The sequence below is a fragment of the Rhopalosiphum padi genome, chromosome 2, assembly GCF_020882245.1.
Source record: "Rhopalosiphum padi isolate XX-2018 chromosome 2, ASM2088224v1, whole genome shotgun sequence".
Classification (NCBI taxonomy): domain Eukaryota; kingdom Metazoa; phylum Arthropoda; class Insecta; order Hemiptera; family Aphididae; genus Rhopalosiphum; species Rhopalosiphum padi.
The window spans coordinates 51,176,813-51,197,232 of record NC_083598.1 but is presented as its reverse complement, the minus strand read 5'-3'; the positions used below and the strand labels follow the sequence as shown (position 1 = coordinate 51,197,232).

The following is a 20,420-nucleotide window of genomic DNA, read 5'->3' as shown; positions in this document are numbered from 1 at the left end:
CCTCAAAATTGTTAAACGTTAAATTGTGCGTATCATTATTATTATTTAACTGTGCAGTCAGTTGTCATTTTCTCAATTACTCTTACTCAGTTCAGTTTCAATCAGATCCTTAAGTTCCAACCCCAACAGACTCGGCGTGTTGTGTTTGATGATAAATATTATTAAAAAATTTCGTTTATTTTACGATTAAGTTTTAATATTTTTTCCCGTATCCTGTTTGTGGTTATAGTTATTGTTTTCTTAATCGTTTTTTTACTTGACCGAAATTTACTATACATAATTAAACTCGATACTTTTTCGTAAGACGTTCTTCCTTGTTGCAGACCATCAATAAGAAGGTAGGTATCTATTATACATTATACCTTTACATATTTATAATAATCGGTTTATTACACACGAAATTAAACTATACTAGGTTCACGCGTGTAAATTACATTCGGCGTCATCGTCGGTTGTACCCTACCGTGTTGTCTGTGGTATCTTAGCTGGAAACATGTTAAGTGAAGAAGCAGAGATGTCCTTGATTAACGTAAAGTTACGTTTGGGTACAGTGACTATGTACACTGAAAAAGTGTACCTAGATTTGCAGTCGAATGTAAGTGTATTAAGACAAAAAATTTGTCAAAAGGATAACACACTTACCAAAGATAATTTTATAATGGTTTATTGCGGAAATGTTATGGAAGACTCTGTTCCTATTTATATGTATGATATTATTAACGGAGCTACGGTGCATTTGTTCAAAAAAATGAGTGTTGAAAAGCCAGAACCTCCAAAAGCTATTGATATCACCAATGCAGGATTGGTGAAACTAGGTGTAGCTTTTCGTTCACTCTCATTAAATATATCGTACAAATGTGCATTAATGAAAATTAATAAGACTAAATTGATAAATGATCTAATCTTGAATACTCCTCAACTGAATGAAGATCCTGTAGCAATTACTTTTTTACAACATTCTGAATTATTAGTAAAACTCAATGATGTTAACATGGTGAAAGAAATTGCGGAAAAGCATCCCGCTTTGGCATTAGCTGCTTTGCAAATTTCTACAGTTGTTCATGAACAAGTTGTGCAGGTAACTTAATAGAAAATCCTTAATGCCTACTATTATTTGTATTAATGGAGACATATTTTGTGTTAGAACCACTTGGCATCAGATGTTTTGACCAGATCTATATCTGCTGGCAGTGATGAAGATATGGAAGATTTAGATGATTCATCTCCTGGATCAGATACTAATAGTCAACCAATGAATAGAAACTTACCTTTTGCCATCACTGCCGCACAGTTAGCAACAGCTATTGCAAACGTGACGACACAGCAACCACAGCCAAGTACTAGTGGTGCAAGTACATCAACTGGAAATACAGGAAATGTGCTGATGACTATGCCTCCTAATACTAATCAAAGTCAACCAACTACACCTTCAGTTGATTATTCACATCAATTAGGAATAATGAGAGAAATGGGTCTGTACAATGAATCTTTAAACCTACAAGGATTACGATTAGGGGGCGGTCACCTAGAAACTGCTATTGAATTAGTATTAAGTGGTTTTGATATTTCAGATACAGATAATGCATAGTCCCTATTTTAATATTATAAAATAATGTATTATAACAATTAAAAAAATAATCAATGATTCTATTAATGTTTAGTTATTATTTTTGATTTTGATTCGTGATTAAAATTTGTTAATATTCATTTTTTAAGACAAATAAAATATGATTAAATTACATAATATTATGTAATATTTATTGGATTTAAGTATAAATATCAGCTTTGAAATGATTTAATTTAGTATTTGTATAATTTAAACAAAATATTAATTTTCATTCGACTTATGTGACATGTTTCCAGCTAAGATTACATTAATGTGTTATGTGTGTGGTACCACAAACTATCAATACTATTAGATTAATAACTTTGTTATTTATTTATTTATACTACATAATATCTAAATATATTAAATGGATGTATTATATTGTCTATTAGAAAATAATATTTGCAACAAAAAAATTTAAACAATAATTGTATTTCTACACCCTGTCTCAAATAAAAATAATCAGTCGGCTGATCAATTGTTGTCCATTTCCCTGCATCTCCCACCAATGATCCATATTATTGAATGGTCCCAAAATTAAATATAATAATACTTATTAGAAATATCAGTTGTAAATGTTAGTACATTGTCTTCAAAAAATGTCAGCTAGCAAGGTGTGGGAAATTTGGGCTTGTCACTGCCAGAGCCGTCAGACAGTATGCTCGAAAAGTGATTATTCTCTTTTGAGACAGGGTTAGACTAGAGCAAGACGTGTTATTTGAGTTGATGGAAAAAAATAAAAATGATAATATAATCAGTGCCGCAACCACTCCAATTTGAATCTGTGTGTAAATACAATTAATAGGCCTCCCTCTTAAAAATTTTATTGTTGGGGCCCTGGGTCTGTGTGTTTGACACACGCAACACACCCGGTTATTGCGTCACTGAATATAATCATTTATCAATATAATATAAATAATTTGTATGATTTAAAAAAAAAAAAAACTGCAAGTGGGTACTGCTCTGCCGTACAGTAAATATTGAGTAGATCACTGTAAATGTATGTATTCAATTTGCATTCAATGATGCATCATTGTATACAAAATACGATCTTAAATAGAGATGTCGATCAGCCTATATCACCAAGTATATTTCGTGATATGATTTTTAATATTGTTATTAAAGTAATTTATTTTACTGTTAATAATATAATACCGCTGTTAGTTGAATTAATATTTGTCAAAAACATTGAATTTAAAAATATTATTGTGTGTAAAAAATAATATAATAATATCCACGCAAGGAACAGTATATTCTAATGATACCCAATTTCCAGATTTCCCAATCTGCCCTTGGATTGACTACATATTTTTATATTTAATTAAAATATAAATCAATACATCAATTTAGAAATAATAATATATTTTATTATGATAAAAAATAAAATATACTAATTGACAAAATAAATAAATATCTTTAAGAAATTGTTAAATTAATTAATTTCAAACATGCAAGTACCAGCTGCGCCACATGACAGAGCAATTCATTTGTAGTTTTTTTTTCTAGGTTCTTTAATTAAGTGTCGCTAAACATTAATTGTTGCTACTTATAATTTGTGTATTCAATTTACATATTATGTTTCAACAAACAATATTAAAGAAAAAAAATTACAAAATATTCTATTTAAACTTAATTTGTATATACATTAATTTAATAAATATAAATCATTGTAATAGTAATTTAATTTAAGCTTATATTTTAACCTGAGTTGTCAACAAGAAATCTGTATAAAACAAAAAATCTTAGAAATTTCTATTAAAACAAAAAAGTTGAATTGGGATGAAAATAAAAATTAATCTCATATGTTTCTATAACATAATTACCTAATTATTTTACTTTTTATTATCTGTGTAATCTTTTCTCATTAGTAATTTTTATATTAATTAATACAATTCTATAACAATATATAGATCTTATACATGTATACTTTATACACGAGTATAAGATCTATGTAAGAATATATAATATCTGTATTTTATATTATATATATATTTAAATATTTATCTGGTATTAGTGTATTAGTATGAGTGATGTATCGTAAATACAGACAACTGTGGTGCTAACTTTTTCAATACATTTGAGGAAAGTCCAAATTTGTATATAACTTTGTCAATATTAATGTGTAATTTGTATGTTTCTTTCACAAGATATCAACATTAAACACTCCAACCTTGGTTGGGATATTGCAGACCTAAGTCTAGTTTTTACCAAATTAACCTAAATGGAACCAAGTTAGAACTTAAATCAATGATTTATAGAAAGAATAATTAGTAATGTAATTATTACATTTTTGAAAAGCTTCTTTCAGCTGAAACTGACAAGACTGAAATTCTACATAATGTTTTATGTACCCACCACCCCATTTTAGCTATGAGATAATAGTTTCACAAAAGCCTGTGCCGCCACTGGACTAACTTGTGATGATAGTCTTATACGAGTATACATATAATTAAAATGAAATGCAAATTAGGAGTTGTATTAATCTCTCTGTTAAGATCTTAAAAAACATAAAAATAAGTACATTTAGTAGGTACAATTTATCAAATAAAGCTGAACAATCCAAACCAAAGAAGTTACTTTGCTTGGTGTGACTGTCAGCATCAGCACATATTTCTAAGAATAATTTATTCCATATTTTTGTTACTATTAGTAATGTATTTATTGTATTAGTTATTATAGGCATGTTGAATTAATTTTTGTAAAAATATCAACTATAATAAGATGTTATTATTATAAATAGTCAATATATCGACTTACATTTTATAGTAGAACACTAGAATAGTATAAATTGTTTAAGTTAGTATCAATATTTTGAAAATTTAAATGGGTATAAAAAATAATAAATCATAAAAAGTTTTAACTTTCTAGTTTCTCCAATTAATATTTTCCAAATTACTTGCAATAAAATAACTAAATCGTTGAATATCTAATTTCATAAAATGTTGAACTTGGAATATATGTAAATGAATATTTATAGTACTGTTGTAAAAACAAACGTATGAAGGATCCTTGTATTGCCTGTACATTTTAAAGAATTTTAACAATTGTTAATATAAATATTTCGCCAAGTGGCATAGTCTATAATTGCTTTATAATGACTTAATATAGGAACAATTATAATTTGAATACCTACCTAATGTTGTTATCTATGCGCATATTTTAAAAACTAAAGTAGAAAAATATATTTTTTTTTGCTATTTTGATGTTTGATTTTTTATAAATTTTGCTATTCGTGATTTGATTGTTAAAATTTCCCTTTTTTGTTTCTGAAGTTTTGATTAGATAAATCTACTCGACTTAGTTCTTGTAAATGTTTGTAAAATATGGTTCTTCATAAGTTGTGAACTTGTACTTTAACCTATTACAAAATATCAGAATTACATAGGTGACATTTTCTTTAAGGCTTAAAGCTTAAGTTAAAATTTTGACAAAATCTCGACAATTTTCAGTTTTAATAGTTAATAATACTAAAAAACTTATTATGGAGTTCATCAAAGATTTTTCTTATATCAACTTAAAATTATTAAAAATTACGTGTAAAATATTTTTTTGGTAATTATTTTAAGTTAAAAGTTTTTTAAAGTTGTTTATTTAAACAGAAAATAACGATTTCAGTTGTATTTCAGTCACGATTTTATGTTGTAACTAAAATAATACTGTTCGTAGAAACTTGAAACTTTTCTTATTACTTATTATAATAATATTTTTAAAATATTCATTTTAAGCTATAAAAATACCACGAACCTATTACTATATGTATATTATACTATTTACTTTATATTGTTATACGTACCTATTGACTTATTATAACTTCATAAAAGCTATTGTAGTATTATTTTCGGGGAACAGAAAAAAAGTCTCGCGGGAAAAAAACTAAAAAGTACAAATTGGAATACTTTAAATTAAACTTATATAATCACTCTATCAAACCGCAATGTTTTCTAAAAAAATTTGACCCGGTAGTTTTGATGACATTTTTGCCTGCTCTTTCATGTTGCATTTAATTTTTTCAGCGATCACCAAATTTTCATTAGGCAAATGAGTATGGTCACGAATTTATTCAGGACTATTTAAATTCAAACTGGTAGTAAAATTATCAAAACATTTTAATGATCATGCTTTTGAACACTTCCACTGTATATGGTTCTGGCAAGTTTTTTTTTGGTGTATAAAAAACCTTCATACGCAATTTTTGTGTTTCCTTTGTTAGATTTTAAAATTTCCATTTTTAAAAAAATAAAATCTGTTTGTCGCATGCTCACCCCTATACTGACCTACTACAGTGATGTATTGTATTTTTTCATACACATATTTCCATATATATTATTCCATTGGAATAAAATTCTTAGTATTATATCATATGTACAATTTTTTTTATTAATGCGGCCCTTGATGAAAATTTGAAAAAAGATATGGCCCGCATGGTTAAAATGGTTGCCGGCCCCTGTACTACACTATACTATATACGAATATTATACTATACAAGAGATCACCGTATTTTACTTTATTATATCACGCTCTAAACGCCTATAATATATATATATGTATATATGTGTGTGTGCGTGTGTGTATAATCTACTGCCGATCCCGTAGGTAAAAATTAAAAACCAAAAATTATTGTTTTTATTAACTTTATCATCATTTTATCTACGGGTTTCCACAGCAACTTAATGTATATTAGGTATACACTATGGTCTATAAATGTATAATATTAAGTGAATAGTATAGATTTTATTATTTTATTTTTGGTTTTTCACACCAAACTAATATATTATACAGAGTGATTATATATAAGTTTTATTTAAAATATTTTAATTTGTACTTCTTTTCCCCCGAGATTTTTTTTCCTACCATCATTATTTTCCATCAAACAATAAAAAATTGAAAATAATAACTTTTTATTTTGAAAAATGAAAATATGTATACCTACATACTATATTGATTTTTAAAAACGCATTATTAAATGTGAAAGTAAAAATAAAATAGTTTTGACAAGTTTGTTATGCAATTTAAGACCAACAACCAGCCATAAATATTCAAAACTCGAATTTCTATATTTCATTATTCACTTTTTTGTAAACTTGTTTAGGTATATACTCTCGTTTGTATATAAAACTAATTTAGTTTTTTCCATACATTCTTCACCATTAATATAAATTCAAGCTGTTTGTTGGCAAATCTAACTTGTATAATGTAAATGATGCATTATATATTTATTACCTATATTAATATGTCTATGGTAAGAAATACTGTTTTGTCTTTATGTTAACCATTATTTAGAGTTATAATTACGTATAAATATAATACTATGTATTAAAATAAAATAAAAGATTCACTTGTACTTGTTATTACGTACAGTATTTGTCATCGCACCCATTAAGCACGTATTTTTCACTCATACACCGAGTTTTTTAATGATTCAAAACTAATAAAAATCAAAAAAATTGTATGGAATATGACAATAAATCATATTACTCTTTAATATGAAAATAGTAATTTAAATTGTTTGAAAAAAAAATATAAGTGTATTGCCTCAAATTATATTTGTAATGTAATAATTTATTCTTCGTTTGATTTTTTAAAAATTACATTTTATTTTGAATATTTTTCCTTTTAAACATGTATATTGTATACCATATGAGTTCTGAACTATTTTATTTCTTAATTTGAAAAAATTACCAAGGTGCAATTTTTGTCTGAAGAGCAACGCCTCTTTTTTAAAAGTTGATTGCATTTGCGAATACTGATTAATTTCTGTTAACAGCCATTAACCAACAACTAGTTCTTTATTTCTCTCTGATACAATAATACGAATTTTTAAATTATTCATTCAACGCACAAAATAGAATTTAAATGTACCTATCTATTTACTTATAATTTTTAACAAATTATACATAAAAATGCGATCGCAATATATTTATGGTCGCATCCAAAAACCGCACAATTTTGATTTTGACCCTAATAAGATCCATAGACAAAAACCGCACAGCCTATCGGTTATTTTATAACAAATTACCGCACACTATTTTTAGTAAAAATAGTGAAAAGATAAGATTATAAGATAACTACTATACAATAATCAAGTCTTTAGTTGCCTATTTATTTTTAGGAGCATTTGTTTCAATTTTGGGAAGAATTTTTACGTGACGGAGATCGTATACAATTTTTAAATAACGTCGGCAGTCGGTTTCAGCCAATCAAACTTTGAAAGTTTTAAATTTTTTTTTAATTAATATTTTAAATTTTTGAATATATAAATTTTTAGTTTTACATTTTTTTTAAATTATCATTTTTAATTTTTGAATATATATATTTTTTTTATGAAATATGAGAATGATGAGAATAAATAATGAATTATACATATACATATGAGTTTTTGTTTATCCACCTTTTTGGGGTGGAAATCATAACTGTGCGGTTTTAACCTATTAAATGTCTAACGGTTGTAACCTACCAAAATTGTGCGGTTTTGTCCTGTATTTTATCAAAAGTGTTCATAAGTTGTCGTGTTCAATAAAAGTTTGAAAACCACTGGCTTAGATATAAGTTATTGCAATAAAATCTAGAATTTATATCTTAAATTTCATCTATTATTATTTATAAAAGTCTCGCACCCAATTTTCTGCGCCCAAGTGTCGGCATACCAGTGCGAATGAAAAGGTATATGACTCATTAAAACTTTAAATAATTTAAATAATTACCTACAACTAATTAATTAATTGACCAAAATTTAAGTATTATAGATCAAAATAAGAACTCTGAATTATATTATGCTTCGGGAAATGAAATGAAAAATATATGTTGCCATTCGAAATACTAAAGTCTTTAAAATGATATCGACGACTAAAAATAGTAAGAAATACAATTTTTTCTAAGTATATTATTCTGTAACAATTTAAAATAATGAAAAAAAATAATTTGAAAAACGTCAGTATTTTCTGTAATAATGAATACTGCATTACTGCCGTATTTGATGGGAACAAATAACAATTATACACGTCGTATATTTGTAGGTCGAAGCTATATCTATATACACAGTATACAAACATTACAAACACGAGAGGAATTTACGACAATTTTTAAGCAAATATAATACATATAATACCTAGACAAAGAAAAACAAAGTCCTTATTATAAATGGGTACCTATACCAATTTATTTAGAACCTATTTATAAAACCATTGTTTGCGTACACATAAAAAAGATCAGTTTGCAAAAACATAAGGTCTCTATATTATGTAGGTCGCTATATAGATATAGGTATTTCTAGTTTCTATACACCCAAATAATCCAAATAGGTATATAATGCTTTTTAAATAAATATTTTCATTTTCATTGAAATCAAACGAAAAATGTCGAAATCATAATAATTGTATTAAGCGCTTATGGGATTGAGTCGATTGAGATATTATACGTAAAATAATAAATGTAATAATTTTATCATGTATTTCATACTTTGCTACGGCCTACGACCATATTAAGCAAACATCTTTTCAAAAAAAAAAAAAGTCTGTTTTCTAGTATTTAAATGGTTGAGTACCTAAACTGGCTAAACTAGTATAGTATTATATCTACTTGACAATCGTTTTAATTTATAACTTAATAAGTGGTGATAAAACCGACGGTGAGATGAAAATATAATATAAATGTTTAAGTATAAATCGTTAGTGTGAAGTTCGTTTTCCCGGTGGATTAAATTTTAAACACCACTATATAAGGTTGGTAAGTTAACTAATTTTTTAATTCATTAATTAAAAGTAAGTTTGCTATGCAATTAAAAATTCGAATTTATATAATATTTTATTATTAACGTATAGGTAGTAAAAAGAAAAAAAAATAATTACGCTAAAACACAATGACTAAATTTGATGAAAGTGTGGTGTGTGTATATACTATATAGTGACGACAATACATTGTATGGCTATTATACGTCGTTGGTCCACTATTTATCTACATTTTAAATACCTAGGTATTAAAAAGTTTAAACCAATTTACTATACGATTTTTATACGCGTAAAATCCTCGCCGAAAAATATTCTTCTAAAAATGATGTTAAAATAAATGTACGCTATCAAGTCTTTAATATTATTAGTATTGAAAATATCTAATGTGCATTTATATTACATAATCCGCTGAATGTTATGATATAATTTTCTGATGTTTTGACCAATACTGCAGCGTTGTAGTACTATTGTACCTGTAGTTCAATATCGGTGTACAGTATTTATTTACACACTACACGGTATGCGATAGGTTGCGTACTGCGTATGTATATATCTGCGCCGGGGCCGAATAATTTGGCTAAATGTTCTTGTTCTAGAAATGTACAGCTTAACACTATCGCGACAAACATTATCAATTATCGATTTCAATCAATGTATTTACATACGAGCCTGATACTTATTATAATATATAGTTTTAAATATAATCTATGGTGAATACGTGCATGTTATGTATACTTATATGTATTATCATTAGTAGGGACAGGGACCTATATATTATATGTATAGATTGATGTAGCATATTTTTCAAAATAGTTAAAACATGTTTTTCATCAGGTTCGCAATTAAAATGTTCAAAGATATTTATTACATTTGACCATTTTTCTCACTCACAGTGCATGTTTAACTTAACTATAGTTTTCTGATATTTATATGAATCTTCATATTTTATACATAATTTGGCTACACTTATATTAGTTTTATTATATTATATAATACATAGTCTATAATTTAAATTCGGAATTATTCGATAGCTCAATTTTTATTTAAATTAATAATTATTAATTGTAATAATATATTAAGTATATTATTAATAATAGTTTTGAAATTTAAATTTTATTAGCGATTTTACGAAAAAGAGAGGATAAATTTAAACGAAAGCGATCTGTTTTTTTGTATTTTGCTATTTATATACCGAACTTGATCATTACTTAATTTTAAGAAAACTAAGTCCGAGAACTTAACTGTGTTATATAATAGGTTAATTTTTACTCAACTAAAAATGTTTTTATGATTTTTCAAAATGATTATTTATTTTGAAAGTTTCAAGTTTGTTATTTAATTGGAGTTCTTTTAACCATTGTTACAAGATTTTCAAAGTAAACTATTATATTATATATTATAATTTATAATACTATATGTGTGCACAGTGGCGTAACTGGGAAAAACTCTAGGGGGCAATATAATATATTTTTCTTATTATCAAAACCCTGGCACCCCTCCCCCTGGTTAAAATATATACCTTAATAAGTACTCAATTACACCACTGTGTGTGCTGTTTGGTTAATTGGAGTTATAGGTATAAACATTATTTCTCACCTGTGTTTGATGCCGTAATTAAGGGTGTGAGAAGGATAGATCCCCCTAGCTTTATTAGTTATTTTACCAACATTTTTCAATATTTATTACCTATATATATTTATTTATTTTTGCAATTAATACAGTTTACAGTTTTCTATTAAAAATAATTTAATCTCCAACAAGAAAAAATCCTAATTACGCCACTACCTGTGCTTTGTCAGTCAATACATTATATATAACTTTTATGTTCGTAGATTCGTAAGTAACTTATCGTTATCAACGTATATGTATTAATATAATTATCTATGCAACGATAAACGATTAAATTAATTTAGAAATAAAAAAATTGCACGTTTTTTTGTGTGTACGTTTATTTATATAGCGTATATTATTGTCGTCTGACCCCGTGGTGTTAGGTCAAACTTTGATTGTACGCAATGTCAATAATATGACGGTGCACGTACTATGACGTAGTTAAGCGATGAAAACGTTAAGACAATTATTAAGACAGAGAAGTTTCCGCAAAGAATTTTGTGGTCAACGAAATGCCCGGAATTTACTATACGTAATATTATCATAAAAAAATTATTAATGATTATATAGGATTCCGTGTGGACCGCTGTTATCATTATACGTTCTTAAATCATGGATAGATAATATTCATATTAACTGGATGTAATTTTTATTTATATGATATTATTAGGTACAGCTATACATAATATTTGGGTACATTGACAGAAATAATTATAAAAAATATATTTAATAATGCATTTTATGTCATTACTAGGCCCAGTGGCGCAACCAAAGGGGGGTGTTTTGGTTTTGGCCGTGTACTCGTATATAGTTTTTGCTATCTCTAAATGAAATTCTTAAATCAACACACATTGTTGTGTTTTAAACAAGAAAAAAATGTTTTTTATTTAGTTAAATAAAGTGCTATATAGTAGTAGTAGCTGAATTATAAAAAAAAATAGTAATAATAATATTTACAAATATTCTAATAAAGATTCTAATGATTCACATATTATTATTAAGGGGATTGGAAGCGGTGATTTTCTGTCTTTGTCTAATACACGTGAGATATAGCTATACGCCTAACAAAAATTAAGGTACTTCTAGTTGTTCAATTTAAAATATTTAAAGATGTTTGAATTGGTATATACAAGTTTACTTTTCATCGGTTGAAGCACTTTTTCGATTGTTTTATTATATTTAAAATAAATATTTTGATGAGAATAAATATTTTAAATTTTATAAATTTGTCAATTTTTATTATTAAAAATATAAAAAAATAAGCTTCGACCGATGCAAAGTAAACTTGTATACCAATTCAAACATCTTTACATATTTTAAATCGAAAAACTGGAAATACCTTAATTTTTGTCAGGCGCGTAGCTATAGCTATTTTTCCTATGTTCCACGTGTGTAAGTCAAAGACAGAAAATCACCGCTTCCAATCCCCTTAAAAATGATTCTATAGTTATATAATCTTTAAATACAATTCCCTTTCCCCTCCCCTCAGACAAAAAAAAAAAATTAAAAATCAGGCGACTTGGTGACACTCCAGAAAGTATTTGGAACATCTCTGTGAAAAAAAAATTGGAAAAAAATTAAATAGTTAAATGTGCGTTCATTATAGAGGACCAGTAAGCTTATAAATATAACACAAAATATTAATCTTTCTTTCAAGTACTCGTCCGGCTGTAAAATAACATTGCCATCTCTGTACACCACTAAATGGTACGGGTATATTTCAGAAGCAGCGTGAATTTCACAAGGGGTGGTTTAAGTGGTATGAATTGTATAACGTGAGCATGATATTCAGTAATATTTCTGTAAATATTATCACACGACATTATGCTGTTCAGTTGCTGACCGACTGCAAACCGTTGCTAGTTGTTACAAATGTGTTGTATACGACACTTGTCCGTAAATAAGACGCACATGAGACGGTGTCATATAGGTACATGAGATACGACAGTGAATAAAAAAAACATGAACCGTTTCCCTCCACATGCACAGCATCACGGCGAGGTACCATGACACCGCAAACGTCGGTGAGCTCTGTGTACCTCGATTAATATTACTTCTCGGAACAATTCATATCTATATAATACGCCGGTATCAAACACACAATTGACTGACAAAAATAATAGGTTACAGGTAGCTGGAAACCATAGATAATATTTTAGTATTCTATAATTTTTAAATATTAAATGAATGTCAAAAACAATAAATAAGTATTTTTGATCGCTCTATCCAAGGGCATTCGCAGGGGGGGCAAGTATGGATAATCGTCTATTTTTATCTCATCCAGTACCTTTTTGATGCATTTAGTAAAAACATGCAAATGCATGAACTTCCCGTCCCTATAGTCATTAGTTATGATTCATAAGTCATATTTCAATAATAGTATAATAATATTATTATTATTGTTTTCTGTTAGCTTATTAACATAAAATATAAATATGTTTATGCAAAAAAATGATTGTATTTAAAAAAATAGGTATATGTGGATTATATCTATATATATATCAATCTATTTGATTTAAATAAGAAAAAATAATAATAAAATATAGTATAATATGTAAGTATGTAACTATATCTATTATATATTATGTATAATGAAATTATGTTTGCCTATCCCCACTTAAAAAGTGCTCACGGACGCCTTTGGTGGCTTGGTCTTAATGTCTTATATAGGACGTACGCTACTGATATTATTAGAGAATATCAATAATTCGTTTTTTTTAGAGAAAAATCGGAAAGCCGATTGAGGTGAAGTTTAGACTAAAACAAGGGGATGCATTATCTCCCATATTTTTAATTTCACATTAGAAAAAGGTATTTAGTGACACGGGAACATAAACGAAGTTATGGAACTAAACGTCAAAATTTGAATCATGCGTTGGCATATCCAGATAGGTAGTGCAACATTTTAATGTTATAAACTAAAACCATATTTATGAAGATTTACGTTCTATGTAATGTTAAAAGTTTCCAAAATATATAATTATTTTGACTATAGTATTAATGAATGCCTATGATGTTTATTATATAAGTCATGTACGCATGTTCGAATAATTACATGTTTAATAATAATATAATTTGCTTGTTTACAGTCTGCAGATTCATATCGCGTAGTCGATTAAACAAGAGATCCGCGCAAGATAATGGCGCCACTTCATATAACAAAAAAAAAACCGTAAGCATATAATAAATATAATATACTGTCTACAACTATACTGTAGTGAAATTCATTGTACCCAAAATACGCAAATATTAATAAAACTCATTTTTACGTGTATGTAGAAGCTATGTACCTCCACAAGGTATCCGCTGCCAAAAGTGCCTGGAATTTGGTCATTGGACTTACGAATGCAAGGGAAAGAGAAAATTTGCGGACCGCCCAACTCGTACGACGTTGCTCAAAAGGAATTTGAACAAAGACAGGCCTGCCAGTCAAATCTTATCCAAGTATGTGATAAAAAAAAATTTTTATACATTCAATTATATTATGTATACAGTATTCAATATAGTGATTTATGAATATTTTATTAGTGACACTACAGTTCGTATTCAATGTTTTTTGATTTTTCGATCAAATTTCCAAATGAAACTAGGAATCAATATATAGTGTAGTATATACATGTGGTTTAGCCAGGATATGGCGTTAGAAAAAAAGAACCGATAACTCGTAAAGGATAGGCTTAACCCAGGATCTCTTATAAGTTTGGTATACTGATGTCGTTATGGATAGGTACCTAATATATAATATTTTAGACTTACTGCAGACATTTTTATGCAAATTATAGTTTCAATATTATGATCGCGTCGTACATTATCTAGTATATTTAAATATAATATACATTTACAGAACATTTTAAGCATTTTTAAGTTTTCTTAACATTTCGGAGAGGGCCGCATCTATCACAATCCTCCTGGCTACTACACAACAGCGGTATATGTGTATATTGTCTAACCCAATAACGATATTTTTGTAGGTCCACAAAAGAAGAGAAATCGAAGAAAAAACTAAAAGATGCGAAACGGAAAAAGAAAAGTGCAAAATGGGACTCGGATAGCGATAGTGACGGTTCTTCCAGCAGCGGTAGCAGCAGCGATGACAGCGACACCGATAGTGACAGTAGCAATAGTAGCAGTAATAGTAGCAGCAGCAGCAGCAGCAGTAGTAGTAGCAGTAGCAGTAGCAGTAGCAGCGGCAACAGTAGCGACAACAGTAGCAGCAGCAATAGAAGCAGGGGTAGTCACAACAGCAAAAAGAGAAGCAAAGCTGAAAAGCAAAAATAAACTTTAAATAACTATTGCCCTAACGTGTGATTTGTGTATATGTGTATGGTATGCGCGCGTTATTCGCTTTACACCAACGTTTATTATGCATATAGGTGTTTATACTATATTTTATACTTATGATTACAATAAAATTAATGACATTTTTAAAATAAAACTTAACTGTTACAAAAAAATCGTATTATTGCGACGAGTCCGCAAAAGTGTAGGTAATCGAATCGTTTTCTTCAGATTCTGACGTAGTAGTATCACCACTGCTGCAGGATGAGCAGGACGTAGTGCTACTCGACGAAGAAGAGGAGCAGTCGTCGTCATCATCTTCGTCCGATTCCAAACCACGGCCAATCGTCTTGTCTGCTTCGTTCATTGTCGACGATGCTTGCTGATGCTGCAAACTTATCCTGCAGTGATAATGGATTTAAATTCACGATGGTTAATAAAATAATAAGCAATAATGACTTAGTTAATTGTATGTATTATTGGTATAATGTATAGGCGTTGATTAGCAGTATACATTAATATAATTATACAAGTTAAGTCGCATACTCAAAAGCTGTGTTTTCGGTATGTTTTCAGCTATGTTATTATAATAACGAAATAGTTAAATTCTTATTTCTTACAGTATTAAATAAAATTAAAAAATATATTATCAACCCACCCAATCCCTAGTAGAGGGCAGTAGAGCTTCAGATATGCCACTGATTAAGCATAGGTATATAATAAAGTTTGTTTTTTAAAATTATATTGCGCACATATATTATATATAGCTACAATAATAGTACATTAAGTTTTTTGAGTAACATTAATATTTTAAGAGATTACACGCAAAAAATGAAATTCCATCCCCAATCATTAAAACTTCAACCCCTTTGAGACACGGGAAGGGGTAGACTTATCACGCTCAAACTTTATTATAATTATTTTTTTAATACAAAGAACAAAATTTGGGGGTACTTGTCATTGAATTTTTCAATTCAAAATTTTAAAATATAAGAACCACCCTAATATAGTAATATATTATATATATTTAATATAATATAGGACTATACTATATACTATATAATATAATTATAGTATAGTATAGTTTGAATATATGCATATATGGTATATGTATAATGTATATATTATGATTATTTAATACATAATATATACTTAATATGTATCATATTATAGGACGTGTGGATTTTAAATCACTATTACAAATTATTCACACGAAGTTGACAAATTCAAAACTACTCTTTTAAATATCGATTTATATTTAAAAAAAATAAAAACGTTTTGCTTGACGACTTTCAAAAAAAAAATGAAGATTGAAATCATTTGAAAGTTCGTCTTATCACAGGTCAATTATTGTGCGCTAGAAAAAATCAAAGAGTAAATTTTTCTTGAATTTATTAAGTAAGTATCTACAGCTAGTATTCCAAGTATTTTAAAATGTGTTTTAGGCATGTTTAAAAATTCTAAAAATCTAGGTAGGTATTGATAAATTCATAACTTAAGCTAGTGGAATCATATTGTCTTTGACGATCGTTTTTTGTTGTTAACTTAAATACTACAATCAATTTACAATAATTACACACGCCATCAATTTTAAAGGCACAAATATTATCCATATTTGCTCGTCGCATGGGCGCCCGCAGGAAATTTATCAGGGAGGGGCTTTATGAAATAAAACACCAAAAAATACATTAAAAAAAGTTTATTCCTTGTAAACTACAAAATGTATCAGAATTATATTAAATTAAATACCCACCCCACACATTAAAGTAAAAATATCGATGAAATGTTTATAAATCAAAATAAAAGTTAAAATGTTCAATATTCTATTTGAATTCCAGGGGAGGGGGGCAAATACCCCGTCTTACCCCCCCCTCCCCTCCGGGCGCCCATGGCTCGTCGGGTATTTAACGTTATTTTAATTTTAAAGCGAGGTATGAGCATTTTTTAATTTTAAAATTTGACATAAGTACTCACAACTTGCTATAAAATTAAAAAAAATAAAAGAACTTGACAACACTAAAAACACAGATAATATTCTTTTACCTAAATTGTACAAATACGCAGGTGTCATTTTTTATAACAAATCATATTTTGTTTGTTATTATTAGGTAAGCATGTATAGCAAATTGTCGGTAATATTTTTATTGTATCTAATATGGGATGTACACGAAGTCAGTAGATGCAAAAAGACTGAAATTGCTGACTTGCGAATTCTTGTAAAATTTGGCTGAGCTTGTCTACGACGAATTTACAATTTCGTGCAAAATCTACCTATGAAATGCATATTATCGAAAGCAATTCGTACGTTAGGTTAGGTTAGGTAGTGGTAAGAGGATACAACATACAAGAAAAAACATTTAGGTTAGGACCATGCTTATTTTTGATTATTTTTAAGGCATTTGATCTGTGTCAAAAATGTATTAAATATTAAAAATTATTTATTTTGATGAATAATGTAATCTTTCCACTGTTAGTAAATATGTATTGATAATTAAAATACGATTATCCCATCATATTTAGGTAGCGTAAAAAAAATAATTAAAACAATATACAATTTATTAACATTTTTATTGATGTAACCATGAATTTAAAATATCCATTTTTCAAATTTCTCAGTATAGCTTTCGATGTGAAAAATAACTATATTTCTTTTCAAATACTGATTCAATGTCTTAAAACACATTTTTAGAAAAAAAAATGAAAACAAGCGCTATAAATGTAGATAACTGCATTAATACCGAAAATAGTCAACACTAAATATTCAGAAATAGTTATCTGAAATTTCTTCGATGATAAAATCGAAAGAAAGTAGAGAAAAAGTGTTTTAATTATAGTAATTAAAATTAAAAATATTATTATTTATTATTGTAAATATTCAATAATATATAATATATTTTTTAAATATCGGTAGGCGCATTAGCATCCATACTGGCCCGCATCTATGAACGCATATTATATCCACACGAATTTTTCTCAATGAAGCCTGTGCAGTGTTCTTCCATAAGGATATTAAATTAAATTAAATATAAAATATAATTATTAAACAAAAATAAACGTTTTGTAAAATGATCATACTATAAGTAATATATTATAGAGGTAGATGGAACAAACTTTTTTTTTTTGAGGATTAGCAGCTGCAGCGCGGTGGTCTTCTTATTGTGCGGACACGTCTCGTCGTCTGTGCACGTGCACGGGTCCGCGTTGGACACGACCGCGACATGTCGGCTGAGGTCGTACGACCGGCAACGGATGCACAGTTGTGGCGCCAGACACGGTTCGTCTTGGTCCATGGTGCGGTCACACACGCGATACAATAATATTGTAATATATTATTATGATTATAATTAGAGTTATTTATAGTTTGTTATTTTCACACGAATACATTACGATATTTTACGACATAATACAATTTATTACTTATATAATAAAGGTATAATATTATTATAATAATGCTGATACTGTCTTATGGTAATGTATAGTGACAACGATAACGACGATGAGGCGCCGCCGACGACATGCGGTCGTCTATCTTATATAATATATAATAATAAAACGGCCTTTGGCTTTTATTGGACGTTCCCGATCCACAACAGTGCGAGACGAGCTATAGTATCTGACGAATTTAGACGCCAAACCCTATATCCCCACCATGATCCCGACCATGGATCGATTTTTGGGCAAAAGTTCAAGAAAACGAACTACAATAATAATAATCGCGTAAGTATGCAACAAAAATTATGAAGCATATATTATATACCTTGATAGGATAGGGGGGATTAAAATTATTTAACACAAATTGTCATGATATTTATTTTTTATTTTATTTAATTTGACAACTATAGATGCATTTTAAATGTATATAAAAATACATATTATAATGACACTAGTAAAAACTTTTATGATATTATTTTTATAAATTCAAGTTTGTCAATTTGGTTTTATTCTAACTGTTTCATAGTATTTCTAATAAATGTATTTTTGTCGATTATATTTATTTTGGGACTTTGGGATTATTTAAGTGAGTGCTTCTTAATTTTATATAACTGTAGGTTTCCTTTTGTAAATTTTTCAGAACATCGATGAAAAAAAAATATTAGTATGCGCACTGTAGAACAAAGCACTGAATTCCGAATGAAAAGCTTCACAACTATTAGTATAGTGCGCACAATAACAGCCGAGTATTCTGCTCAAAATAAAAGAGGGAAATCAGACTCGTTTAAAATATATGTTTCTAATATTTTAAATCAGTATTATATGGTTACTGGCTATCATTATTATCGAATGGGGAACAATAATATTATTATATACTATATAATACAAAGGTATAATAGATATGGAAAATATTCGAGCTGCAAATTCAGGTATAACGCAAAACACCGTTAAACCGCATCTCATCTGTACCAAAACAAAAAACTCGGGACGCAATTCGAATTAGACTTTTTTTTATAGATATCTTTGTGACGGAGTGGAAGAGATGGGACTATCAGCTCATGAAACGGCTTTTTTACTCATAAACAAAAATAACATTAGTAAAAAAAAACAAAAAAAAATCAAGTCTATAAAGAGTATGAAAATAGCTAAAATAATTTAAAATAAAATCATTTCTTAGGAAATATGGTTGTATAATCGTTTGGTAAAAACTACAAGTGTTTATAGTTATTCATTTTTGAGTTAAAACAAAATAAAATAATTGAAAAGGATAAAATGGTGAAAACATTAGTTATTCCTGATTATTTTATATAGTGTTATATAGGAATATAAAACTACTATATTAACCTCTCAAGACCTCTAAGTATCAACTAAATCTAATTTTTTACTATAAATCAATCTAAAAGTTGGATATTGAAATATTTTTATTGTTACTAAAGGTGATATCTTATAAGTTATAATAAACAAAAAAATCATTGTACAATTAATATGTCACGAGTAAGATACTAAGGTATAAAGGTATTGTGCATATTACAAAGGTAATGTAATCATTATCTAAGTATCCAATCAATGAATACATTAGCCAATGCGCTGTGGATATAAAGTATTTGATAATTGTTTTACTATATAATAATAAATTGACAGTGTCAGACACTGTCAGTACAACACGATCGACTATAAACTAGTATGAGAAGTCTATAGGTATAGGTCATAGGTAGAGTTTATTTTATCTGTATATTATATATCCATATTCATAGCTCTTCTGAGAATCT

The 20,420-nt window shown here is 28.0% G+C and overlaps 3 protein-coding genes across 3 annotated transcripts; 2 read left to right on the top strand and 1 right to left on the bottom strand.

Annotated features, from left to right (window-relative positions):
* Positions 1–20: 20 nt before the first annotated feature.
* Positions 21–2,084, top strand: LOC132919475 (ubiquitin-like protein 7). Its single transcript, XM_060981120.1, has 3 exons — positions 21–338; positions 416–1,078; positions 1,145–2,084. Exons 2-3 carry the CDS (start codon positions 494–496, stop codon positions 1,586–1,588), a joined length of 1,029 nt encoding a protein of 342 aa, XP_060837103.1. The 5' UTR covers positions 21–338; positions 416–493; the 3' UTR covers positions 1,589–2,084.
* An 11,786-nt stretch (positions 2,085–13,870) lies between these two features.
* LOC132919476 (zinc finger CCHC domain-containing protein 10-like) lies at positions 13,871–18,816 on the bottom strand. The gene is made up of 3 exons (XM_060981121.1): positions 18,331–18,816; positions 15,383–15,620; positions 13,871–15,202 (listed from the first exon to the last, which is right to left on the bottom strand). Exons 1-2 carry the CDS (start codon positions 18,507–18,509, stop codon positions 15,401–15,403), a joined length of 399 nt encoding a protein of 132 aa, XP_060837104.1. The 5' UTR covers positions 18,510–18,816; the 3' UTR covers positions 13,871–15,202; positions 15,383–15,400.
* Positions 14,082–15,219, top strand: LOC132919005 (zinc finger CCHC domain-containing protein 10-like). The gene is made up of 3 exons (XM_060980358.1): positions 14,082–14,113; positions 14,221–14,385; positions 14,913–15,219. Exons 1-3 carry the CDS (start codon positions 14,082–14,084, stop codon positions 15,217–15,219), a joined length of 504 nt encoding a protein of 167 aa, XP_060836341.1.
* Positions 18,817–20,420: the final 1,604 nt, after the last annotated feature.

Coding starts and splice junctions, on each gene's coding strand:
- LOC132919475 (XM_060981120.1), top strand. CDS start 494: ATGTTAAGTGAAGAAGCAGAGATGTCCTTGATTAACGTAAAGTTACGT. Junction 1,079..1,144: donor TTCATGAACAAGTTGTGCAG/GTAACTTAATAG, acceptor ATTTTGTGTTAG/AACCACTTGGCATCAGATGT.
- LOC132919005 (XM_060980358.1), top strand. CDS start 14,082: ATGGCGCCACTTCATATAACAAAAAAAAAACC. Junction 14,114..14,220: donor CATATAACAAAAAAAAAACC/GTAAGCATATAA, acceptor ACGTGTATGTAG/AAGCTATGTACCTCCACAAG. Junction 14,386..14,912: donor GCCAGTCAAATCTTATCCAA/GTATGTGATAAA, acceptor ATATTTTTGTAG/GTCCACAAAAGAAGAGAAAT.
- LOC132919476 (XM_060981121.1), bottom strand. CDS start 18,509: ATGGACCAAGACGAACCGTGTCTGGCGCCACAACTGTGCATCCGTTGC. Junction 15,621..18,330: donor CTAATCCTCAAAAAAAAAAA/GTTTGTTCCATC, acceptor TTATCACTGCAG/GATAAGTTTGCAGCATCAGC.